This window comes from Nerophis ophidion, linkage group LG21, assembly GCF_033978795.1.
Source record: "Nerophis ophidion isolate RoL-2023_Sa linkage group LG21, RoL_Noph_v1.0, whole genome shotgun sequence".
Classification (NCBI taxonomy): domain Eukaryota; kingdom Metazoa; phylum Chordata; class Actinopteri; order Syngnathiformes; family Syngnathidae; genus Nerophis; species Nerophis ophidion.
Genome location: NC_084631.1, coordinates 32,708,171 through 32,735,832, shown reverse-complemented (window position 1 = coordinate 32,735,832; position 27,662 = coordinate 32,708,171). Strand labels below are relative to the sequence as shown.

General features: G+C 39.1%; 2 protein-coding genes across 2 annotated transcripts in view; one reads left to right on the top strand and one right to left on the bottom strand.

Moving 5' to 3' along the window:
* Positions 1–27,662, top strand: part of col9a2 (procollagen, type IX, alpha 2) — a 317,373-nt gene that overhangs the window by 77,645 nt on the left and 212,066 nt on the right. The window lies entirely within an intron of this gene.
* angpt2b (angiopoietin 2b) overlaps positions 14,418–27,662 on the bottom strand; it is an 80,279-nt gene continuing 67,034 nt past the window's right edge. The window contains exons 8-9 of the mRNA XM_061882495.1: positions 18,647–18,777; positions 14,418–14,871 (exon numbers count right to left, since the gene is read on the bottom strand). Of these exons, the coding sequence (XP_061738479.1) occupies positions 14,711–14,871; positions 18,647–18,777 (292 nt within the window). The 3' untranslated portion in view covers positions 14,418–14,710. The remainder of the gene's footprint in view (positions 14,872–18,646; positions 18,778–27,662) is intronic.

Sequence of the window (27,662 nt, the reverse complement as noted above, 5' to 3'; positions counted from 1 at the left end):
TGCGCTCCTATTTTGGTGGCTTTTTCTCTTTTTGGGGGGTATTTTCCTGTAGCAGTTTCATGTCTTCCTTTGAACGATATTTCCCGCATCTACTTTGTTTTAGCAATCAAGAATATTTCAGTTGTCTTTATCCTTCTTCGTGGGGACATTGTTGATTGTCATGTCATGTTCGGATGTACATCGCGGACGCCGTCTTTGCTCCACAGTAAGTCTTTGCTGTCGTCCAGCATTCTGTTTTTGTTTACTTTGTAGCCAGTTCAGTTCTAGTTTCGTTCTGCATCGCCTTCCCTAAGCTTCAATGCCTTTTCTTAGGGGCACTCACCTTTAGTTTATTTTTGGTTTAAGCATTAGATATCTTTTTAACTGCACCCTGCCTCCTGCTGTTTCCAACATCTACAAAGCAATTAGCTACATGCTGCCACCTACTGATATGGAAGAGTATTACATGGTTACTCTGCCGAGCTCTAGACAGCACCGACACTCAACAACAACACATCATTTATAGACTATAATTAATGGTTTGCAAAAAAGATGTTTTAACCCAAATAGGTGAAACTAGATAATCTCCCACGGCACACCAGACTGTATCTCACGGCACAGTGGTTGAAAAACACGCTCTAGACATCTGTGTAAGGGACCCCTCTAATTCTGTAAATAAAACAAATGAATGCTTAATAAGAAACACCAAAAAAAACAAGGCTCTTACCCTTACTGGTGAAAAATGTCACTTATATTTTGATAAAAATCATATTGAGAAGAAAAGTAAGTTAAAGGGGAACATTATCACAATTTCAAAAGGGTTAAAAACAATAAAAATCAGTTCCCAGTGGCTTGTTGTATTTTTTGAAGTTTTTTTCAAAATTTTACACCTACCGGAATATCCCTAAATGAAGCTTTAAAGTGCCTTATTTTCGCTATCTTCTAAACCACTATCCATTTCCCTGTGACGTCATACAGGGCTGCCAATACAAACAACATGGCGGTTACCACAGCAAGATATAGCGACATTAGCTCGGATTCAGACTCGGATTTCAGCGGCTTAAGCGATTCAACACATTACGCATGTATTGAAAGAGATGGTCGGAGTATGGAGGCAGATAGCGAAAACAAAATTGAAGAAGAAATTGAAGCTATTGAGCGAATAGCTATTGACGCTATTCGGCCATAGCGTGGGTGTACCTAATGAAGTGACCCATAGCATGGCTGCCTTATTAGCATCGCCGGTAAAATGTGCGGACCAAACGATCAGGACTTTTGCATCTTGAGACACTGGAGCAACTTAAATCCGTCGATTGGTAAGTGTTTGTTTCGCATTAAATGTGGGTATCTAGTTTCAAATATACATACAGCTAGCGTAAATAGCATGTTAGCATCGATTAGCATAGCATGTTAGCATCGATTAGCTGGCAGTCATGCCGTGACCAAATATGTCTGATTAGCACATAAGTCAACAACATCAACAAAATTCACCTTTGTGATTTCGTTGATTTAATCGTTGCAAATGCATCTGCAGGTTATCCATACATCTCTGTGCCATGTCTGTCTTAGCATCGCCGGTAAAATGTGAAGACACTCTGGTACTTACAATGGGGGTCTGGCGGCAGACACTTTCTCATCTTCGGGCCAGCGGTGAATCCCTCCCTGTTAGTGTTGTTACACCCTCCGACAACACACCGACTAGGCATGATGTCTCCAAGGTTCCAAAAAATTGTCGAAAAAACGGAAAATAACAGAGCTGAGACCCGGTGTTTGTAATGTGAAAATGAATATGGCGGGTGTGTTACCTCGGTGACGTCACGTTCTGACGTCATCGCTAAGAGACCGATAAACAGAAAGGCGTTTAATTTGCCAAAATTCACCCGTTTAGAGTTCGGAAATCTGTTCAAAAAATACATGGTCTTTTTTCTGCAATATCAAGGTATATATTGACGCTTACATAGGTTTGGTGATAATGTTCCCCTTTAAGTTGAGCCATGAAACAGTATTGTTGTGTTATATTGTTGTGGGGCGGTATAGCTCGGTTGGTAGAGCGGCCGTGCCAGCAACTTGAGGGTTGCAGGTTCGATTCCCGCTTCCGCCATCCTAGTCACTGCCGTTGTGTCCTTGGGCAAGACACTTTACCCACCGGCTCCCAGTGCCACCCACACTGGTTTAAATGAAACTTAGATATTGGGTTTCACTATGTAAAGTGCTTTGAGTCACTAGAGAAAAGCGCTATATAAATATATAATTCACTAATATTACTAGTGTGATGCTGCATATGCTTCAACTACAAACAAGATGTTTTGTATGAGTTTGGATCATTTACTATATACAGTACAAACATATTGTGATTTATAACATAATAATAGTGTTTAGTAACAGAGATGAACAATGCATCCCTTCTAACTTACGTCAGTGATTATAATAATCATTTAATGACTTATTTTTGTGGTGGGTGCTATTTTTTTCCTGAGTTGAACACGTATGGTCAATAAATTCCTCTTCAGTTAAATAAAATCAGTCTATTAAAGACCTGATTATTGATCAAGACCTTGTTTGTGGAGCAGAATTCAATTTGACCCTACTTCTTTTTTGGACATGATCCAATACAACTTATAATGAATTAAAAGAAATCCTTATTTTTCTTGGAGTACACAGAGTTTACAGCACAAGAAGGAGGAGAGAGATATTAATGAATGCATAGTTATCTAACCCAGACATATGCTGTCTGACAAACCAGATTGACTGTGCGCCAGCGCCCCCAAGTGGCGACTTTATTCCCTTCTTTATTCCCCACCAAGGCAACAAGCAAAGAGTGTTGCTGTGCAGGGAAAGAAGCGCCAAAAAGAAACGGGAGCTGATGCATTGCAAGTGGCAGGCTGATAAATGGCCGGCGTTGCTTTTTCCACGACCACAGGTAAACGCTGACGCAGTAAACCACACGCAGCGAGGGTGACTAATACAAATCAGTCGCCAGCTACTTCCGCCTGCCAGCGCGTACCCGGGCCTCGCCCCGGCCAGCCAAAACACCAGTTATGAATCAAAGAGGCTGCAGCGAGACAAGGACGTATGAGCGTACCCAGACCTGCTCGCCGCGTCCTCCGGCCTGCCGTGCAAAACTGCTGACGGTGTAAATTGTTTGTGGCAATTCCACAGAGCACCAATGTTAACTACCAGAGGCAATTCCTGAAGGAATTACGTGTGAATGCTCCAATTGATTGCTGACAGAACGTTGGATGAATGTAGAAATGGTTTGAATGTTGGAATGGTATGCAAGGTAACGAGTTAGAATTTCCAGGAAAACCGGAATTGGGTTTTGGAAGTTGGGAAAGTGTGAGTTTGAATGTCCAGGATGGGCGGAATGTGTTAATGTTGGAATGGTTTGAATAGGTAGAAAAATGTGGGGATTGTGCTATTTGGAAAAATGTCCCATTCAATTTCAATGGGAACTTCCTGGAATTTTGGGGAAAGCGGGATTTTTGGGAAATGGTTAGGAGCTTGAATGTCAATGTTGAAGTAGTAAATGGTGTTAGGGAATTTCGGGGAAATCGGGATTTTTTTTTAATTAGGAAAAAAGGGTAGTTTGAATCTCCAGAATGGTGGAATGGGTTGATAAATGTGGGAATTGTACAACTTGGAAAAATGTACCACTGATTTCATTGGGAACTTCCTGGAATTTTGGTAAAAGCGGGATTTTTGGAGCATGGCTGTACTAAATGAGCTGAATTGGTAGGTGTTAGAAATGTTGGAATCGGGCAAGAAATGTTGAAGTAGTAAATGGTATTAGGGAATTTCGGGAAAATCTGGATTTTTTTTAAATTTGGAAAAAAGGTAGTTTGAATCTCCAGAATGGTGGAATTTGTTGAAGGTGGAATGGGTTGAAAAATGTGGGAATTGTGCAACTTGGAAAAATGTCCTACTCATTTCAATCGGAACTTCCTGGAAATGTTGGGAAAAGTGGGATTTTTGGAAAATGGTTAGGAACATTAATGTCCTAAATGAGCTGAATTGATTGGTCTTAGAGTTGTTGAAATTGGCCAAGAAATATTGAAGTAGTAAATGGTATTCGGGAGTTTCGGGAAAAATAGTTTGAATGTCCAGAATGGTGGAATTTGTTGAAGGTGGAATGTTTTGAAAAATGTGGGAATTTTGCAACTTGGAAAAATGTACCACTGATTTCAATGGGAACTTACTATAATTTTGGGAAAAGCAACATTTTTGGAAAATGGTTAGGAGCATGAATGTCAATGTTGAAGTAGTAAATGGTGTTAGGGAATTTCAGGAAAATCAGGATTTTTTTTTAATTTGGAAAAAAAGGTAGTTTGAATCTCCAGAATGGTGGAATGGGTTGAAAAATGTGGGAATTGTGCAACTTGGAAAAATGTACCACTGATTTCATTGGGAACTTCCTGGAATTTTGGTAAAAGCGGGATTTTTGGAGCATGACTGTACTAAATGAGCTGAATGGGTTGGTGTTAGGAATGTTGAAATCAGGCAAGAAATGTTGAAGTAGTAAATGGTATTAGGGAATTTCGGGAAAATCTGGATTTTTTTTAAATTTGGAGAAAAGGTAGTTTAAATCTCCAGAATGGTGGAATTTGTGGAAGGTGGAATGAGTTGAAAAATGCGGGAAATTTGCAACTTGGAGAAATGTCCCATTAATTTCAATAGGAACTTCCTGGAAATTTTGGTAAAAGCAGGATTTTTGGAAAATGGTTAGGAGCTTGAATGTCAATGTTGAAGTAGTAAATGCTGTTAGGGAATTTCAGGAAAATCGGGAATTTTTTAAATTAGGAAAAAAGGGTAGTTTGAATCTCCAGAATGGTGGGATGGGTTGAAAAATGTGGGAATTGTGCAACTTAGAAAAATGTACCACTGATTTCATTGGGAATTTCCTGGAATTTTGGTAAAAGCGGGATTTTTGGAGCATGACTGTACTAAATGAGCTGAATTGGTTGGTGTTAGAAATGTTGAAATCGGGCAAAAAAATGTTGAGGTCATAAATGTTATTGAGAATTTCGGGGAAAATCTGGATTTTTTTTAAACTTGGAAAAAGGGTAGTTTGAATATCCAGAAAGGTTGGAATTTGTTGAAGTTGGAATGGGTTGAAAAATGTGGGAATTGTGCAAAAAATGTACCACTGATTTCAATGGGAACTTCCTTGAATTTGGGGAAAAGTGGGATTTTTGGAAAATGGTTAGGAGCATGAATGTCCTAAATGAACTGAATTGGTTGGTTGTTAGAATTGTTGAAAATGGGCAAGAAATGTTGAAGTAGTAAATGATATTAGGGAACATCGGGAAAATCGGGAATTTTTTTTAAACCTGGAAAAAAGGGTAGTTTGAATGTCCAGAATGGTGGAATTTGTTGAAGGTGGAATGGGTTGAAAAATGTGGGAATTTGGCAATTTGGAAAAATGTACTACTGATTTCAATGGGAACTTCCTGGAATTTTGGGAAAAGCGGGATTTTTGGAAAATAGTTAGGAGCATGAATGTCCTAAATGAGCTGAATTGGTTGGTCTTAGAATTGTTGAAATCGGGCAAAAAAATGTTGAAGTAGTAAATGGTATTAGAGAATTTCGGAGAAAATATCGAATTTTTTTAAACTTGGAAAAAGGGTAGTTTGGATATCCAGAATGGTGGAATTTGTTGAAGGTGGAACGGGTTGAAAAATGAGGGAATTCTGCAACTTGGAAAAATGTACCACTGATTTCAATGGGAACTTCCTGGAAATTTGGTAAAAGCAGGATTTTTTGAAAATGGTTAGGAGCATGAATGTCCGAAATGTCCTGATTTGGTTGGTTTTACAACTGCTGAAATCGGGCAAGAAAAGTTTGAAGTACTAAATGGTATCAGAGAATTTCGGGGAAAATCTGGAATTTTTTAAACTTGGAAAAAGGGTAGTTTGAAGGTGGAATGGTTTGAATGGGTTGAAAAATGTAGGAATTGTGCAACTTGGAAAAATGGCCCATTCATTTCAATGGGAACTTCCTGGAAATTTTGGGAAAAGCTGGATTTTTAGTTTAAATGTTGTAATGGTTTGAATGTTGAAGAGCTGACGCTGAACTGAAATGCTCATGGACTAATGTATAAATGGTTTGGATCTTGAAATAGTTTAAACACTGAAATGGTTAGAATGGTAAAGAGTTAGAATTTCCAGAAAACTGGAATTGGGTTTGGAAGTTGGGAACGTGATAGCTTGAATGTCCAGGATGAGCAAAATGTGTTGATATTGGAATGGTTTGAATAAGTTGAAAAATGGTTGGTGTTAGAATTGTTGAAATCGGGCAAAGAAATGTTGAAGTAGTAAATGGTGTCAGGGAATTTCTGGAAAATCAGTAATTCCTTAAAAGAAGAATGTTTTGATGGTGGAACGGTTGAAAATTGGGAATTTTTATGAAAATGGTAATTACTTCAATGGTAATGGTCAGAATGAGTTGAAATGGTTGGTGTTGAAATTTTTCAAATCGGTGGAGAAATGTTGAAGTAGTAACATGTTGGATTGAAAAATTGTATTACGGAATTCCTGGAATTTGGGGAAAACCTGGAACTTTTCCAGTTCAAAAAACATTGTTTTTTCCGGCCTGATTAAGAGGAATGTTTTGACGGTTGAAATCTGTTGAATAATGTGGGTGGAGTAGTCGCCAAAAAAAGCCGTGGAAATGGGCTTTTGAAAACCAGGAATTCTGGAAAATCCTGGAATTTTTTGGAACTTGGAAAAGGGGAAGTTTGCATTTCTAGAATGGTAGAATATGTTGAAGTTGGAAGGGTTTAAATCAGATGAAAAATGTGGAAGTTGTGGACCTTGGAAGAACGTCCCATTGATTTCCATGGGAATTTCACAAAAAAATGGGAATTTCGGAGAAAAGCGGCAATTTTTATAAAAATGGTAAAAAACTTGGATTGTAATGGTCAAAATGAGTTGAAATGGTTGGTGTTGAAATTTTTCAAATCAGTGGAGAAATGTTGAATTAGTAATATGTTGAACTGAGAAATGGTGTTATGGAATTCCTGGACTTTGGGGAAAACCGCTAACTTTTGCAGTTTGAAAAACTTTGGGGTTTTTTTGGCATGATTAAGAGGAATGTTTTGACGGTTGAAATGTGTTGAATGATGTGGAAGGAGTAGTCGCCAAAAAAAGGGGTGGAAATAGGGCTTTTGAAAACCAGGAATTCTGGAAAATCTAGAAATTTTTTGGAACTTGGAAAGGGATCAGTTTGAATGTTTAGAATGGTAGAATATGTTGAAGTTGGAAGGGTTTGAATCAGACGAAAAATGTGGAAGTTGTGGAACTTGGAAGAATGTCCCATTGATTTCCATGGGAATTTCAGGGAACAAAATCGGAATTTCGGAGAAAAGCGGGAATTTTTTTTTGAAAATGGCTAAAAAAACAAAACTTGAATGGTCATGGTCAGAATGAGTTGAAATGGTTGGTGTTGAAATGTTTCAAGTCGGTGCAGAAATGTTGAAGTAGTAACATGTTGAATTGAGAAATGGTATTACGGAATTCCTGGAATTTCGGGAAATCAGGAAGTTTTTTAGTTCAAAAAACAACTTTGGTTTTTTTCGTCCTAATTAAGAGGAATGTTTTTACGATGGAACGGTTGAAATGTGTTGAAAAATGTGCGAGGAGTTGTCGCCATAAAAAAGGGTGGACATAGGGCATTGGAAAACCAGGAATTCTGGGAAATCCTGGAATTTTTTTGAACTTGGAAAAGGTGAAGTTTTAATGTTTAGAATATTAGAATATGTTGAAGTTGTAACAGTTTGAATCAGATGAAAAATGTGGAAGTTGTGGAACTTGGAAGAATGTCCCATTGATTTCCATGGGGATTTCAGCAAAAAATGGGAATTTCTGAGAAAAGCGGGAATTTTTATGAAAATGGTAATTACTTAAATGGTAATGGTCAGAATGAGTTGAAATGGTTGGTGTTGAAATTTTTCAAATCGGTGGAGAAATGTTGAAGTAGTAACATGTTGAATTGAAAAATGGTATTATGGAATTTCTGGAATTTGGGGAAAACATGGAACTTTTCCAGTTCAAAAAACGTTGTTTTTTCCGGCCTGAATAAGAGCAATGTTTTGACGGTTGAAATGTGTTGAACAATGTGAAAGGAGTAGTTGCCAAAACAAAGGGTGAAAATAGGGCTTTTAAAAACCAGGAATTCTGGAAAATCCTGAAATTTTGGGGAACTCGGGAAGGGGTAAATTTGAATGTGTAGAATGGTAGAATATGTTGAAGTTGGAAGGGTTTAAATCAGATGAAAAATGTGGAAGTTGTGGAACTTGGAAGAACGTCCCATCGATTTCCATGTGAATTTCAGAAAAAAATGGGAATTTTTAGAAAAGCGGGAATTTTCATAAAAATTGTAAAAAACTTGGATTGTAATGGTCAAAATGAGTTGAAATGGTTGGTGTTGAAATTTTTCAAATCGGTGGAGAAATGTTGAATTAGTAATATGTTGAACTGAGAAATGGTGTTATGGAATTCCTGGACTTTGGGGAAAACCGCTAACTTTTGCAGTTTGAAAAACTTTGGGTTTTTTTTGGCATGATTAAGAGGAATGTTTTGACGGTTGAAATGTGTTGAATGATGTGGAAGGAGTAGTCGCCAAAAAAAGGGGTGGAAATAGGGCTTTTTAAAAGCAGGAATTCTGGAAAATCTTGAAATTTTTTGGAACTTGGAAAGGGGTCAGTTTGAATGTTTAGAATGGTAGAATATGTTGACGTTGGAACGGTTTGAATCAGACGAAAAATGTGGAAGTTGTGGATCTTGGAAGAATGTCCCATTGATTTCCATGGGAATTTTGTAGAAAAGCGTGAATTCTTATGAAAATGGTAAAAAAAAAAATAATTATAACATGTTGAATTGAGAAATGGTGTTACGGAATTCCTGGAAATTCGGGAAAACCTGGAACTTTTCCGGTTCAAAAAACGTAGTTTTTTCCGACCTGATTAAGAGGAATGTTTTGACGGTTGAAATTTGTTGAAAAATGTGGAAGGAGTAGTTGCCCTAAAAAAGGGTGGAAATAGGGCTTTGGAAAACCAGGAATTCTGGAAAATCCTGGAATTGTTTTTAACTTGGAAAAGGGGAAGTTTGAATTTCTAGAATGGAATATGTTGAAGGTGGAACAGTTTGAATCAGACGAAAAATGTGGATGTTGTGGAATTTGGAAGAATGTCCGATTGATTTTCATGGGAATTTCAGGAAAAAAATGGGAATTTCGGAAAAAGCGGGATTTTTTTTTTTTAAATGGTAAAAAACTTGAATAGTAATGGTCAGAATTAGTTGAAAAGGTTGGTGTTGAAATTTTTCAAATCAGTGGAGAAATGTTGAAATAGTAACATGTTGAACTGAGAAATAGTGTTACGGAATTCCTGGAATTTGGGGAAAACCTGGAACTTTTCCAGTTCAAAAAACTTTGCTTTTTTTTGGCATGATTAAGAGGAATGTTTTGACGGTTGAAATGTGTTGAATAATGTGGAAGGAGTAGTTGCCAAAAAAAGGGGTGGAAATAGGGCTTTTGAAAACCAGGAATTGTGGAAAATCCTGGAATTTTTTGGAACCTGGAAAAGGGGAAGTTTGAATGTGTAGAATGGTAAAATATGTTGAAGTTGGAAGGGTTTAAATCAGATGAAAAATGGGGAAGTTGTGGAACTTGGAAGAATGTCCCATTGATTTCCATGGGAATTTCACAAAAAAATGTGAATTTCAGAGAAAAGCGGGACATTTTTATAAAAATTGTAAAAAAAAAAAAAAAAAAAACTTGAATGGTGATGGCCAGAATGAGTTGAAATGGTTGGTGTTGAAATTTTTCAAATCGGTGGAGAAATGTTGAAATAGTAACATGTTGAATTGAGAACTGGTATTACGGAATTCCTGGAATTTGGGGAAACCGGGAATTTTTCCAGCTCAAAAATCAACTTTGTTATTTTTGTCCTGATTAAAAGGAATGTTTTGAATGTGGAACGGTTGAATTTCATTGAAAAATGTGGAAGGAGTAGTCACCATAAAAAAGGGTGGAAATAGGGCTTTGGAAGACCAGACATTCTGGAAAATCCTGGATTTTTTTGGAACTTGGAAAAGGGGAAGTTTGAATGTTTAGAATGGTAGAATATGTTGAATCAGATGAAAAATGTGGAAGTTGTGGAACTTGTAAAAATGCCCCATTGATTTCAATGGGAACTTCCTGGAATTTTGAGAATATGATTATGAGCATGACTGTCCTAAATGAGCTGAATTGGTTGGTGTTAGAATTGTTGTAATCGGGCAAGAAATGTTGAAGTAGTAAATGGTGTTAAGGAATTTGGGGAAAATCAGGAATTTTTTAAAACTTGGAAAAAGAGTAGTTTGAATGTCCAGAATGGTGGAATGTGTTAAAGCTGGAATGGTTTAAATAGGTTTAAGAATGTTGGAATTGTGGAAGTTTGGGAAAAAAAGGAATGATTGGAAATCCTGGAATTTTTTTAGAATTGTTGAAGTAGATACTTTTTGTACTTTTTGATAGTTTTCTAAATAAAGGGGACCAAAATCTTAGGGTACATGAAACATATGTTTATTATCGGAATGTAGTCTTTAAATAAAATAGTGAACATACTAGACAACTTGTCTTTTAGTAGTAAGGAAACAAATAAAGACTCCTAATTAGTCTGCTGAGCTATGCGGGAACATACTGTGTCATAGATACACCTATTACTTTGTCAACATTATGAGGGACAAACTGTACAAAATGATTTGTAATGTACTTGTTCATTTACTGTTAATATTTGCTTATTTTCTCTTTTAACATGTTCTATCTACACTTCTGTTAAAATGTAATAATCACTTATTCTTTTCTTCTTTGATACTTTACATTAGTTTTGGATGATACCACAAATTTGGGCATCAATCCGATACCAAGTAGTTACAGGATCATACATTGGTCATATTCTAAGTCCTCGTGTGTCCAGGGACGTATTTCCTGAGTTTATAAACATAATATAAATTTTAAAAAATAAAATAAAATTTGTGGTGCTAAAATATCATCGATATAAAGATAGTGGTTACGACTAGATATACTGCTGGCGTTTGTTTACATTGTGGCTACGGTGTGTAGTGAAGCCTGTTTAGCTATTCCTCGTCCTGCAGTGCTAATGCTACATACAAGAAACTTACTTCATTTGTCGCCATTGAGGTGAAGATTAATGATTTAGACATAGCTAAAACACTGTGGATGGACGTTAGCCGCTAGCTAGCTAGCCATGTCTTAAAGCGCCTCTTCTTCAGGGCGTTTCAGTGTTTATAACTTCACCTTTATGTTAACTGTTTAAGCCAGGGGTGTCAAACTCAAATACAGAGTGGGCCAAAATTTAAAACTGAACAAAGCCGCGGGCCAAGGTTGAACAAATTAACCTTTTAATAGGGACCCAAACAAGTTTTGCATTGAGTATTGAACAAGCAAGGCTTATATAACTTTATAGTGACATGCAAAATCGAGTTTCAAATTATAATAAAAATAATTGAAAAATATCAATGGCATTTCAAATATAATTTAAATACAAATGTAATGCCTCTTCTATTTGCAGCCTTCTGAGGTAAATATCAAAATATATTGTAGCGTCCCGAAAGAGTTAGTGCTGCAAGGGGTTCTGGGTATTTGTTATTTTGTGTTTATGTTATGTTACAGTGCAGCTGTTCTCCCGAAATGTGTTTGTCATTCTTGTTTGGTGTGAGTTCACAGTGTGGCGCATATTTGTAACAGTGTTAAAGTTGTTTATACGGCCACCCTCAGTGTGACCTGTATGGCTGTTGACCAAGTATGCCTTGCATTCACTTATGTGTGTGTAATAGCCGCATATATTATGCGAGTGGGTCTGCACGCTGTTTGTGTGGAGGAAATGCGGACGTGATGACAGGTTGTAGAGAATGCTAAAGGCAGTGCCTTTAAGGCACGCCCTCAATATTGATGTCCGGGTGAAAATCGGGAGAACGTTTGCTTGCCCCGGGAGATTTTCGGGAGGGGCACTGAACTTCGGGAGGATTGGCAAGTGTGAGAAATTGCGGTGTTACAGCCAGGGGCGCCGAAAAGGGGGGGTAAAGGAGACGGATTCTAGGGGCCCATGATGGAGGGGAGCCCACAGAGGCCCCTAATGATGATGAAATTATGTGTTGGGGGCCCTGTAAAGATTCTTTTCATGGGGCCCAAAATCCCTACCAGCGCCCCTGGTTACAGCGGCACCACTGCTGTGTAATAACGGCGGGTCAGCTGTAATGTTAAGTAGATATTGCCTCAACGGCCAAATTAAATTACACGGCGGGCCAAATTTGGCCCACGGGCCAGAGTTTGACACCCATGGTTTAAGCCAAAATGCATCCGTTCTCCCTTTTCTGTCCACACACCGTGTCTGCTTTCAAGTATTCTGTGATTCTGCGCTGCCGAACATGCTCCTCTGCTTGTAAAAACCAGCAATGTCATGGCAAACCTGTAATTTCAAACAGAGTACAGTACTATTTTTGAATCATAAGTACCACAATACTATACCATTACCGGCATACCATACAACCCTAATGCCGAATGCTATTGTGTGCTTAGCTGTTGTGTAGCTGCTGTGCAAATGACTTGACTAAAATAGAATAAAAGAGCTGTGCTTCATGGAGGAGATTTAGAATTTAATCGGCTGTCCAGGTTAGCACATTGTATCGGACATTTTAGATGCGAGTCGATACAATCCTGTTTTCCAGCTGATGCGATACAGAATATCAATATCAGATTGGGCCGCCCCCCTTTTTGGGGAACAATACAAAAAGACTAAAACAGTAAGACAAATTGTGAGTGGCAGTGTCCTAGAAGATATAAATTGTGGATCATGTCCCGGCTTTTACACGCTGTTAATAAAAGGTACCAAGCCTTCAAATAACCCGTCCAATAAACAGGGATTGGAACACGTGGAGAGTCTGGTCCGCTTCGTTGGACCTGAACATGGCCATTTCATCTGTTGAGCCAGTCGGCCAAATCTCGACTTTATTAAAGTCGCTTTGATGGATTCATTCCTTGCTTCCCCACCAGTGTGATCTATCGCCTGTCCGCTCTGTGGAGCCTCTAATAAACTTGTTTAGCAACCGGATCACAGCATGGAAGCAGTATGTGCGTACAACATCACAGTATTACTGCCTCATCATTTCAAAGTTTTATGTTCATCCAGGGTTTCCCCTAAACTGCCGAAATACCTGTGCTTATGGGTCGTTTGCTATTGAATGATTTTCTTTAAAAATGCTCAATAAATATAAAACAAATCCATTTTCATTCATTAGTATCAACTACGGTTGTACGGTATACAGGTACTAGTAAAGCACTGCTGTACTATTGAATCATAAACGTTACTATACCGCCTCTACAAAAATACTGGTTCCCAAACGGGTGTGATGCTGCTGGTTTAACGAGCAGCGGAGCAAACGCAGTGTGTAGACAGAAAAGGGAGAAAGTACGCTTTTTGGCTTAAAAACTAAAGATTAGACTTAGACTTCCTTTCTATTTCCGAGTCGCTCATTTTCGTACAGCGCACTGCAAAAAGTCAGTGTTCGAAAACGAGAAGAAAAAAATACAAAAACTAGGGGTATTTTATTTGAAGTAAGAGAAATTATCTACCAATAGAACAAGAAAATTTGGTCGAATTTATGGTGAGTTGGTCATTTCAGTCTTTTCTGTCTGTCGCGCCCAACAAAGTGTTAATACTGTACCAGCTGTTTGATTCTAACGGGCATCTCATTTCTGATTTTTCACTAACAAATTTGAAGGTGTTAATATCGCCATGTAAAATCGCTAATGCTAATCATGTCAATTGCAATATTCAATGGATATTAGCATCAAGCTGGTGCATTTTGGAAAAAGTGGAGCCTTAATTTAACATTGAAGATTTATTTTTAGTAAATCTGTTTGTTGGAATGAATACTTCCTGCCAGGCGTGATGTCACACGCATACAGGTGGGCACAGAAATTCAGTGCCCACCAGGACGGGCGCCAACAAAGCAGTAGATTCGGTACCCATCCCTATAATCAAGAACTGTTTTCCTGTGGACAATGTTGCCGAACGACTGCGATAAACATGTCAGTTCTCCGGTCTATTAAGCCGGTGGCCAGATGTCGGTCAGACGTGTTGTGTCCGTATGAGATGAAGGGAGGCAATTAGCGGTCCTCGTCCTCCTGTGTCGCCGCGCTCACCGTGCACAGGTGGGAGGCTTTCACAAGCTAATAAGTACTGCAGGGACGGCTGTTGCCGGGTAATTCATCCCATCAGCTGCCCTCGCCAGCCAAAACACACACGCTGTTTTCTTTTTAAACCGTCCCAGGGTGTTATAGAAGAATAAATCACACTTGGCGTACTTTTACCAGCTAAATCACTCGGAAATTTTAATTTTACAAGAGCGCGGACGGGAAAGAAATCAGATGTGTGAGTCTTTACTTTTGGTAGAGCACAGCTCTATATTATTTACCGGCATGATAATGGTCATAGTGTTATAATAGAAAATTCCCCCCAAAATGAAACAATTCTTTTTAATTATTTCTGTTTAAATATAAACATTTTCTAATCAAGCACAGCTATTATTTGGGTATTTATGTACATGAATCTCTCCTGGAAAGGTTTTTAGAGCGTCTCCTGCCGTCCTAATGTTGAGTATCGGTGCAGTTGCAGTATTGTCCATTGCCTTTATTTTGGCGACCAAAGTCTCCATTAAAAAAAGGCCGCCGATCATATGTTTGCTGGCCGCACCATCATGGTCGTCATGGTAGCCATCAGATTGGGACCTTTCCAGTAGTACCACTTGATGCCGTTGTAGCGCACCACGTTGGACGAGCCGGGGTAATACACCCCGTTCAGGTTGGACGGTCCACATGCCTCGAACCACCAACCTGGGGAGAAAAGATATTTACGGTCAAAGTCTGACTTATTAGTAGCTGCTTTTGTCTTGCTGCAACAATGTGGTACAAAAAAATAAATGAGAAATTAATTCAGCTTAGTGTTAATACTTTTTCCATCCATCCATTCATCTTCTTCCGCTTATTAAATAACAAATTAATTCAGCTTAGTGTTAGTACTTTTTCCATCTATCCATCTTCTTCCGCTTATCTGAGGTCGGGTCGCGGGGGCAGCAGCCTAAGCAGGGAAGCCCAGTAGCCCAAAAGTACAGTATTTTTAAAAATATATATATATTAATTATAATTATATTGCAATAAAGTACAATTTAATTAATTTTTTTTAAAAACAAGGCAATTTCCCCGTAAGAAATGCAAAAATTAATGCTTAAAAAGTCAATTAAAATACTTCACCTGAACTCAAATCATTATTATTATTATTGTTACTTTTATTGAAGGTTGAAAAACACTTAATCTAAAAAAATGTATTGATACTGTACATTGAATTTGATGTTAAATTGATATTTGTTTGTGGGCTGAAAGTGGTTAATTTTGGGCTCCTACAAAATAAAATGTATATATATATATATATGTATATATGTATATATATATATATATATGTGTATATATATACATATATATGTATGTATATATATATATATATATATGTATATGTATATATGTGTGTATATATATGTATTATATATCTACTATATATGTGTATATATATGTATGTAAATATGTGTATATATATATATATATATATGTCTGTATATATATATATATATATATATATATATATATATATATATATATGATATGTATCCATCCATCCATCCATCTTCTTCTGCTTATCCAAGGTCGGGTGGTGGGGGCAGCAGCCTAAGTAGAGAAGCCCAGAATTTCCTCTCCCCAGACACTTAGTCCAGCTCTTCCCGGGGGATCCCGAGGCCTTCCCAGGCCAGTCGGGAGACATAGTCGTGCCAACGTGTCCCGGGTTTTCCCCGTGGCCTCCTACCTAGGATTGGACGTGTCCTAAACACCTCCCCAGGGAGGCGTTCCGGTGGCATCGTGACCAGATACCCGAACCACCTCATCTGGCTCCTATATATATATATATATATATATATATAGATAGATAGATAGATAGATAGAATTTGCATTATCCTGTTATATCTCACATTCTACATTGTGTTTTGGAAAAAAGTTGTCATAAACATTACTTCATTCATTAAAAAATATATACATAAAAGAAAACACATTTTTATGCAAATGTAAATGTATTTAGTTATAAGATTTCATTCACTTTCTTCTTTCCTTCATGGATCCAAACCAGGGGTGTCAAACTCATTTTAGATGCGGAGCCACATGGAGAAAAACCTACTCCCAAGTGGGCTGGACTGGTGAAATCACGGCACGATAACTTAAAAATAAAGACAGCTTCAGATTGTTTTTTTTTTCTTTAAAAATAACACAAGCACATTCCGAAAATGAACAAATCATAATGTTGTTTTTGTTTTTACGCTTACATGTCGCGGTTAATAGTATTCTACCTTTATTTGTCGTTATTTACACTTTTTGAATAAATTATGTGATAATGTTCATCATTGGTGTTAATTTTATATCTAGCAAGATATGAAAATATTTTTATAAAAATCAAATTGCTGGATGTTATTTATGTGGTTTGCTCATTTTCCTCGACTGGTGTGCTAACATGTTGTTTATTTTTTTTATACATATGTAGCATCATCTACAAAAATGCAAAAAGTTGTTATTGCGACATCTAGTGGACACATTTAAAACTGCAGTGTCTTTCATTCAAAAATGTTGGCTCATTTTTATACATCCCGTGGGCCTTACGTTTGATACCCCTTGATCTTAACTTTACCGCAATTTTTTTCTACATTTTTACTGTAATATTTTCAGAATGTGTTTGTTCTATTTTGGGCAAAGTAAGACAATGAAAACAATCTGAAGTTTTCTTAATTGTTTTTGTTTTAATGCCATGATTTGAATAGTCACGTGTCGAAATGTCCGATAGTGACCTTTTTTGCCGATATTCCGATTTTGTCCAACTCTTAATTACCGATTCCGATATCAACCGATACCGATACAAACAGTTCTGAAATTAACACATTAGTACATCTAATTTTGTTGTGATGCCCCGCTGGATGCATTAAACAATGTAACAAGGTTTTCCAAAATAGATCAACTCAAGTTATGGAAAAAAATGCCAACACGGCACTGCCATATTTATTATTGAAGTCACAAAGTGCATTATTTTTTTGAACATGCCTCAAAATAGCAGCTTGGGATTTGGGACATGCTCTCCCTGTGAGGAGGTTGATGTGGGAGGGGTATATAGTAGCGTCCCGGAAGAGTTAGTGCTGCAATGGATCCTGGGTATTTGTTCTGTCGTGTTTGTTATTTTACGGTGTAGATGTTCCCCCGAAATGTGTTTGTCATTCTTGTTTGGTGTGGGTTCACAGTGTGGCGCATATTTGTAACAGTGTTAAAGTTGTTTATACGGCCACCCTCAGTGTGACCTGTATGGCTGTTGACCAAGTATGCCTTGCACTCACTTGTGTGTGTGAAAAGCCGTATATACTATGTGATTGGACCGGCACACAAAGGCAGTGCCTTTAAGGCACGACCCCAATATTGTTGTTTGTGTGGAAATCGGGAGAAATTCTGGAGAATGGTTGCCCCGGGGGATTTTTGGGAGGGGCACTGGAATTCGGGAGCCTCCCGGGGAAAATGGGGAGCGTTGGCAAGTATGACTGGGATACGCAACTGCTCTGTACTTCCCACTACGTCCCTGTACCACTCCGTACAGCTGCGTTTTAAAAAATCATACATTTTACCTTTTGAAACCGATACAGATAATTTCCGACATTATATTTTAAAGCATTTATCGGCCGATAATATCGGGTCACATTTATTTTTGCATCTGGTTTGTGGTAGGAATGTCTCATCGACACAAAAGTAAAAAATCCACATATGCAAATTCAATACTAATACAAAATCAAGCATATTAATATTAAAATCTCAAAAATATATTTACAAATACACGTTTATTTATAGAAATTCTTGATTTATTTGTATGTCATTATTTTTATATTTATAAATTGTATTTCTATACATTTTCAAGTCTCAAAAATATAATTACAAAGACGCGTTTATTTATACAAATTATTTGTATATCACATTTGTATTTGTATATTTATTAATATATGCATATGTATTAATATTATATATATGTACAGTATATATATATAGCTCGGTTGGTAGAGTGGCCGTGCCAGCAACTTGAGGGTTGCAGGTTCGATTCCCGCTTCTGCCAACCTAGTCACTGCCGTTGTGTCCCTGGGCCAGACACTTTACCCACCTGCTCCCAGTGCCACCCACACTGGTTTGAATGTAACTTAGATATTGGGTTTCACTATGTAAAGCGCTTTGAGTCACTAGAGGAAAAAGTGCTATATAAAATATAAATCACTAAATCACATATATATAAGTTGATGTGAGACAATTCTACTTCCACACGTATCTAGTCAATACTACCATGATTACATCGATATTATCGGACATCTCTAGTCACGTGCACAGATTTTCCTCCACGTGGCCCCAGAGCTAAAATGAGTCTGACACCCCTGCTGTAGGTGTACCTAAAGAACTGGGCGCTGAGCATGTACTGCCTGGTTCTGGAAGGTTAGTAAGTAAGCCAGGAGACATGAATATTTCAAACAGGGCGGGAGAGGAAGTGGCGCACCTCCGGAGGCGAGCTGTGCACACTTGCAGGTGCAGCGGTCGTTGTCTCTGTCCCTGGTGCTGAACTGGGTGCCGCTGTGAGTCATGCTGTTGGTCCGCCCGGCTGTGCCGCTGAAGCCCTCCACGTGAAGACTGGGGGCGGCAACAAAACAGGAGGTCGTTAGTTCCACGTCCATTAAAGTCACTGAGCGCTCGAAATGTCAACAAACACAATTGACCCGGTACGAGGATTCAAAAATGGCGGTTGTCGTCAGTTCCAAAGCAAGAAGCTTCACGTTATTTCTCCTCCCGGAACCTTCTATTTACGAGTCGCTCATTTTCATACAGCGCACTGCAAAAAGTCAGTGTTCAAAAACTAGAGAAAAAAATACAAAAACCAGGGGTATTTTATTTGATCTAAGCAAAATGATCTACCAATAGAACAGGGGTCGGAACCTTTTTGGTTGAGAGAGTCATGAAAGCCAAATATTTCAAAATGTATTTCCGTGAGAGCCGTATAATATTTTTTAAACACTGAATACAACTAAATGTGTGCATTTTTAAGTAAGACCTGTCATGTCTTTGTGATCATGTTCTGTTTAGTTATGTTCTGTTTTGTTTTTGACTCCATTAGTTCCTGTTTTTGCGCACCCTGGTTTGTTTTTGTTTCCATGACTACCAATCAGTTCACCTGTTTTCACGATTCACGCAAATGATTCACTTGAACTCATGTACCTGTTGTCAATCACCACGTCACCATTAAAGCCTGCAGTCGCCAGGCAGTCAGCCTGGCGACATCACCTTCTACTCACCCTCTACCACCTCCAACACACCTATGTTATCCATGCCGATGATCCATGCTCTTTATCGGTCCAAGTAAGTTTTTCATGCCATAGTTTGTAAGTTTTATTTTATGTTCATAGTTCTCCTAATATGCGAGTTTTAGTTTTCATAGCCAAGTTTTTAACCTCCCCTGAGAGCGCCTTTTGTTTATACCCTTTGTTTTTGTAATATTTTTGAGTTAAGATTAAAGATGTCATTACCTTAACGCCACGTCCGTTTCAATCGCTATTCACCACGGGAAAAAACACACCATAGTCCAGGTCTTGACAAAACCAACATTTTTAGAGTATAATAAGTCTGTTATTCTTTTTAATAACATTGTTATTCTAAATTGAACCAATAATAAATATAATACTTCTTACCATTAATGCGACATCTTGGACAGGTGCGATAGAAAACGGATGGTTGGATTAAAATGCATGAGAATGTTTTATAATTTGAACGTTATTTTTAACACTGTGATTACCAGCGTAATTAATAATTACTTATTGTGTTACGCAATGTCAGCTAAGATTTATCTGAGAGCCAGATGTAGTAATCAAAAGAGCCACATCTGGCTCTAGAGCCATAGGTTCCCTACCCCTACAATAGAACAAGAAAATTTGTCATAGTATGGTGAGTTGGTCGTTTCACTGAAAAAAATGACTTTTTGGTGCTGTAAACTATTAGAGTAACTGTTGTAATTTATACCTAATATTTTTAAAATTCAGTAAGAACTAGAGTTTCTTAAGTAAAATTAAACATTTTATTAACGTAATACATATAGTATGGGGGAGGAGTAAGTTTTACTTATGTTTCCTCATACTATTTAAACGTTTAATAGTTGTACGTACATAAACCTAAAAATATTACATAAACTTTACTCTGAAAATCTAGTGTTTTGAAACGCATGCACGACGACGCATGCGCACAGCACAACAGGCTCCGTCCGACTGGCTCCGCTCCGGCCGTTAGGATCACTTCACAGAGCACTGCAAAGTGGCATTATGGGTAATTCTTATCTTGCGTGTATAATGTGTTACAGAGCCGATGTTCTCGAGAAATGTGTTTGGTGTGGGTTCGCAGAGTGTGGCGCATATTAGTAAGCATGTTAAAGTTGTTTATATCACAACCGTCAGTGTAAAAGGTATGGCTGTTGAACAAGTATGCATTGCAATCTCGTGTGCGCAGACAGCATGGTGTAAAAGTGGGCGCCATGACATGTTGTAGAGCAGTGGTCCCCATCCACTGGGCCGCGGGCGCAGAATAATTTTTTTTATTAATTTTTTTTTATCATACCCCGTTTTTAACTGCATGCCATTGATAAGCGCAGGAGTGAGAAGAGGTTTTAAATTAATTAGCGCCCTGGCGGCTATTCAAGGAAATACAGTATATAGAATTGACTTAATATTTTGAGTAAAATGATCTTCCTGCCGATGAAAAACAAGTAGACTTTACTTAATTTGTTTATATAAATATAACTTAGAACTTGGATGTAATTAAGTAACTGTTACTTAATATCTTCACAACCGTTATGTTATATGGTAAGTAGAATTTACTTGATACTGGCTAGCGAGTGTTACTTGATATTGCAGCATTAAATGTTACTTAATCATTTGCGTGCAAATACTTACAATAATTTTTTCAAGTAAATCTTGTGAGTTATTTTTCCAGTGTTCAGTCCTTTCTGTCTGTCGTGCCCTACAAAGTGTTAATGCTGTATTTGTTTAATGCACCAGCTGTTTGATTTTAACGCGCGTCTCATTTATGATTTTTCATGAACAAATTTGAAGGTGTTAATATCGCCATGTAAAATCGCTAATGCTCATCAGTAGCATGTCAAAACCAAAGTCAATGTTTATTTTTTGAAAAAGTAGACCCTTAATTTACATTGAAGCATTTTTTTTTTTTTGTAAATTTTTTTGTCATGATCCGTTACCCGGGTCATGGCATGATTTGTGTTTGGTACCGTATTTTTCGGACCATAAATCACAGTTTTTTTCATAGTTTGGCATGGGGTGGGACTTACTGTATACTCAAGAGCGACGTACATGTAAAATTTTCAACACATTACCGTAAAATATCAAATATATTTTTTATCTCGAGGAGCTGGACGAAGTGACTGGGGAACGGAAAGTCTGGGTTTCCCTGCTTAGGCTGCTGTCCCCGCAATCCTACCTCGGATAAGTGGAAGAAGATGGATGGATGGATAAAACAGCAAAGTCCATTTTGGCTGTCACTCATTATGGCACACAATTGTGTCAAAGTCATGATTTTTTTTCTCATGCTTGAAATAAGAAATTATTACTTTGAAAAAGCAATTTTATATGTTTATATGTTGATGACACAGCTTTGCAACACTTGATTTTCTAGCTTCAAGCATGTTTTACTCAATATAGGTCATCAAATGTCAGCAACAAGCTGTAATATCTTACTGAGATCATTTAGGAGCAAAACACTTAAAGGCCTACTGAAATGAGATTTTCTTATTTAAACGGGGATAGCAGGTCCATTCTGTGTCATATTTGATCATTTCACGATATTGCCATATTTCTGCTGAAAGGATTTAGTAGAGAACATCCACGATAAAGTTTGCAACTTTCGGTGCTATGAGAAAAGCCCTGCCTGTACCAGAAGTCGCAGACGATGACGTCACAAGTTTGATGGCTCCTCACATATTCACATTGTTTTTAATGGGAGCCTCCAACAAAAAGTGCTATTCGGACCGAGAAAACGACAATTTCCCCATTAATTTGAGCGAGGATGAAAGATTCGTGTTTGAGGATATTGATAGCGACGGACTATAGAAAAAAGTTTAAAAAAAAACGGGATTGCATTGCGACAGATTCCGATGGTTTTAGACACATTTACTAGGATAATTCTGGGAAATCCCTTATCTTTCTATTGTGTTGCTAGTGTTTTAGTGAGTTTAATAGTACTTGATAGTGGGTAGGGTGTGTCCACAGGTGTCTTGACGCGCAGTGTCTCAGGGGAGTCGACGGCAGCTATGGACGGCACAAGCTCAGTTTTTCTCCACTAAGAAATTTGGGACGGCGTGGCGCAGTGGGAGAGTGGCCGTGCGCAACCCGAGGGTCCCTGGTTCAATCCCCACCTAGTACCAACCTCGTCACGTCCGTTGTGTCCTGAGCAAGACACTTCACCCTTGCTCCTGATGGGTGCTGGTTAGCGCCTTGCATGGCAGCTCCCTCCATCAGTGTGTGAATGTGTGTGTGAATGGGGAAATGTGGAAGTAGTGTCAAAGCGCTTTGAGTACCTTGAAGGTAGAAAAGCGCTATACATCTTCAACCCATTTATCATTTATTTATCATTTAAGAAATGACTTTTTAACCACAATTTTCTTAACGAAACCTGCTGGTTGAAATTTGGTGGGGATCCATGTTCTCTTGACCTGCGCTCCGATCCATAGTAAAGTTTCACCTCCAGGAGTTTTAAACAAGGAATCACCGTGTGTTTGTGTGGCTAAAGGCTAAAGCTTCCCAACTCCATCTTTCTACTGTAACTTCTCCAATATTAATTGAACAAATTGCAAAAGATTCAGCAACACAGATGTCCAAAATACTGTGTAATCATGCCGTTAAAGCAGACGACTTTTAGCTGTGTGTGTGTGTGCAGCTCTCATACTTCCTAAAAACCTGTGACGTCTTGCGTACACGTCATCATTACGACGTTTCCAAGACGAAACTCCCGGGAAATTTAAAATTGTAATTTAGTAAACTAAAAAGGCCGTATTGGCATGTGTTGCAATGTTAATATTTCATCATTGATATATAAACTATCAGACTGCGTGGTGGGTAGTAGTGGGTTTCAGTAGGCCTTTAAAACAAGTGAAAGACTCTTAACATAAAATCTGCTTAGTGAGAAGAATTATCTTATCAGACCGAATATAAGCAAATATCACCCTTATTTGAGATATTCAATCCGACTTAGATTTCAGTTTCTGCAGTGTCCAGGTCAGTGTCGTTATGTGCGGGTCGGCGGTGCTCTGCAGAGTTTAGACGGCCGAGGTGGTTTGCTGCCGAACACCCTGCCATCCCTTCTCATTAGCGCGGGACTCCGGGCCCCTGAGAGTTATGTGACCTCCACTGCAGCGCAGGGAGAACCGTCTGTGATGGCTAAGCGATGAGTCCTCCTCTTCCATTTGTGCATTTGAAGGTCATGTGACATGTTTGCGACAAGAAAGACTTCATGTGGCTTTTTATCTGGTCAACAATAGGGATGCGTTTTGAAATGAAAAGTTAAAAAGTTAAAGTACCAATGATTGTCACACACACACACACCAGGTGTGGCGAAATTGTTCTCTGCATTTAACCCATCACCCTTGATCACCCCCTCGGAGGTGAGGGGAGCAGTGGGCAGCAGCGGTGGTCGCGCCCGGGAATCATTTTTGGTGATTTAACCCCCAATTCCAACCCTTGATGCTGAGTGCCAAGCAGGGAGGTAATGGGTCCCGTTTTTATTGTCTTTGGTATGACTCGGCCGGGGTTTGAACTCACAACCTACCGATCTCAGGGCGGACCCCATTACCTCCCTACCTGGCACTCAGCATCAAGGGTTGGAATTGTGGCCTAAATAACCAAAAATGATTCCCGGGCGCGGCCACTGCTGCTGCTCACTGCTCCCCTCACCACCCAGGGGGTGATCAAGGGTGATGGGTCAAATGCAGAGAATAATGTTGCCACACTTAGTGTGTGTGTGACAATCATTGGTACTTTAACTTAATTTCTGCTTGTCCGACTTTATCACGGTATTAACGATTGTTTTCCTTCTGCTCACTACTTTTGTTTGACCTCTCTTTTTGAAACGTAGCTGTTCTGTGCTTTTTATGTTGTGATTATGTACAGGTTGCGGCGCTTCATGTTTTGCCATTCTGTGTATGTGTCTGAGGCTAGCAGTTAGCACTTGAAGTAGCTGTATGGTCGTGGATAAAACAGCTCATTTTGACGACAACTGGAACTCCTTTTATTGTTACACCTACACGTGACCCTCAATAACATACTTTTGTTTTTGCTAGTCTTGATTTAAAGCAGACAGAATTTCTAGGCGCAGTCAAGGCGATGAGGGGATCCGGTTTGGTGGCCACGGGATTAGGTCTCTGCTTTTTGCAGATGATGTGGTCCTGATGTCTTCATCTGACCGGGATCTTCAGCTCTCACTGCATCGGTTCGCAGCCGAGTGTGAAGCGACCGGAATGAGAATCAGCACCTCCAAGTCCGAGTCCATGGTTCTCGCCCGGAAAAGGGTGGAGTGCCATCTCCGGGTTGGGGAGGAGACCCTGCCCCAAGTGGAGGAGTTCAAGTACCTAGGAGTCTTGTTCACGAGTGGGGGAAGAGTTGATCGTGAGATCGACAGGCGGATCGGTGCGGCGTCTTCAGTAATGCGGACGTTGTATCGATCCGTTGTGGTGAAGAAGGAATTGAGCCGGAAGGCAAAGCTCTCAATTTACCGGTCGATCTACGTTCCCATCCTCACCTATGGTCATGAGCTTTGGGTCATGACCGAAAGGATAAGATCACGGGTACAAGCGGCCGAAATGAGTTTCCTCCGCCGTGTGGCGGGGCTCTCCCTTAGAGATAGGGTGAGAAGCTCTGCCATCCGGGAGGAACTCAAAGTAAAGCCGCTGCTCCTCCACATGGAGAGGAGCCAGATGAGGTGGTTCGGGCATCTGGTCAGGATGCCACCCGAACGGCTCCCAAGGGAGGTGTTTAGGGCACGTCCAGCTAGTAGGAGGCCACGGGGAAGACCCAGGACACGTTGGGAAGACTATGTCTCCCGGCTGGCCTGGGAACGCCTCGGGATCCCCCGGGAAGAGCTAGACGAAGTGGCTGGAGATAGGGAAGTCTGGGCTTCCCTGCTTAGGCTGCTGCCCCCGCGACCCGACCTCGGATAAGCGGAAGATGATGGATGGATGGATGGATGGATGATTTAAAGCAACAAACTCCACAGTACATAATGTTACGACTGTACATGTGGGATGTGGGAGACAGCAGCAACACAATCGCTTCTTTCCGAGACTATACTACCAAAGTATAGCTGAAATCAAAGACAAGACTGCACGTATCTCTTATGTGTGACTGCCATCTAAATGTCACATGTGTCATTACATTATGGAACAAATAAAATTGCTTCAAGGTCAGTAAGCACAACCAAAATTATTCCGTACGTTAGGCGCACCAGGTTATTTGGCGCACTGTCGAGTTTTGAGAAAATGAAAGGATTTTAGGTGCTACTGAGAGTCCGGAAAATACAGTTGTTGTTTTTTAAGTACAGTGTAAAAAAAAAATCTGTAGATTTAGCCAGAATTCTACTTCAAAATGTACAGTATTTTTTGTACAACATATTACGGTGAATAGAAAAACAGTATCCCTGTTTTTTTATGCTGTTGAAAAAATGCCAGCTTGGTTGCCAGGATTTGACTTTCGTTGTGTTAATTATTGTATGGGGCAGACGATGGAATGATGTTCTTGGAAAGTGCACCCACGTGTGCGATTGTGACTTGCACAGCTCACCCGTCTGTGCACTGTCAGAAACCTTACATCAAAACTGCGCTGTTTGGGACTTTTGATGTCGGATGTAAAGGGATAGGAGCTGCAGAATCTTGAGTCTTTGAAGCTCTTGTTTGAGCTGTGGTTGCCACGACCTGCATTCATTCTTGTGTCACATTCCAATTCTCGTGGAGGTTTGCAGTTGTTGTGTCTGCTTCTCTTTAAATGTCAATTTTAAAACATTTCTTTCTTGAGGATGTAGAATTGTTGAAGTATTAAATACTTCAAACAGTTTGAAGGGGGCCTTCTTCAAACCACAACACGCCTGTTCAAAAGTGCTTGTTTATCTCCGCTTTATCATTATTGTCTATGTTTATAAATATGGACTGCATTATCCTCTATTTACTGCCTTATTATATTGTCAATTATTTATTGTGATTCTTCTTCTTTTTTGGCTTGGAGAGTGATCTTTGAGTTGAGTTGAATTTGTGTTTATTTGGAACATGCATGCATACAACATGACGCATGCATACAACATGATACATGCATGCATACAACATGATACATGCATGCATACAACATGACGCATGCATACAACATGATACATGCATGTATACAACATGACGCATGCATACAACATGATACATGCATGTATACAACATGATAGATGCATGCATACAACATGACGCATGCATACAACATGATACATGCATGTATACAACATGACGCATGCATACAACATGATAGATGCATGCATACAACATGATACATGCATGCATACAACATGATACATGCATGTATACAACATGATAACATGCATGCGTACAACATGATGCATGCATGCGTACAACATGATGCATGCATGCATACATTATACATGCATGCATACAACATAACATGCATGCTTACAACATGATAGCATGCATGCATACAACATAAAAAAAATTAACTCAGTAGCCGATATTCACAGAAAAATTGTTCTCGCAATAGCTCTTGTCTTTATGTAGGTGTACTGTCAAGCCATAATTTATTTTGAGTTTTTTCGATGTTTTCCTGTGACTTGCGCTCCTATTTTGGTGGCTTTTCTTCTTTTGTTGGTATTTTCCTGTAGCAGTTTCATGTCCTCCTTGAATGCTATTCATCGCACCTGCTTTGTTTTTACAATCAAGACTATTTAAGTTGTGCGGACGCACTCCTTCTTTGTGTGGACATTGTTGATCGTCATGCCATGTACGGATGTACTTTGTGGACGCCGTCTGCTCCGCACACTGTAAGTCTTTGCTGTCGTCCAGCATTCTGGTTTTGTTTACTTTGCAGCCAGTTCAGTTTTACTTTTGTTTCAATGCCTTTTCTTAGCGGCACTTGCCTTATGTTTATTTTTAGTTTAAGTGTTGGATACCTTTTCATCTACATGCCGCCTCCCGCATATTGTGATCACGACATACCATGTTCCCGACATCTACAAAAGCAATTAGCCACCCGCTGCCACCTACTGATATGGAAGAGTATTACACGCTTACTCTGCCGAGCTCTAGACAGCACAGACACTCAATAACAGCACATTTTTGAATTATAGTTACAGGTTTGCAAAAAATATTATCAACCCAATCAGGTGAAATTACATCATCTCTCCCATGACACACCAGACTGTAGTGGTTGAAAAACACAGCGATAAGTAATGAATAATTCCGCTGGTGTTAAAAATAACGTTCA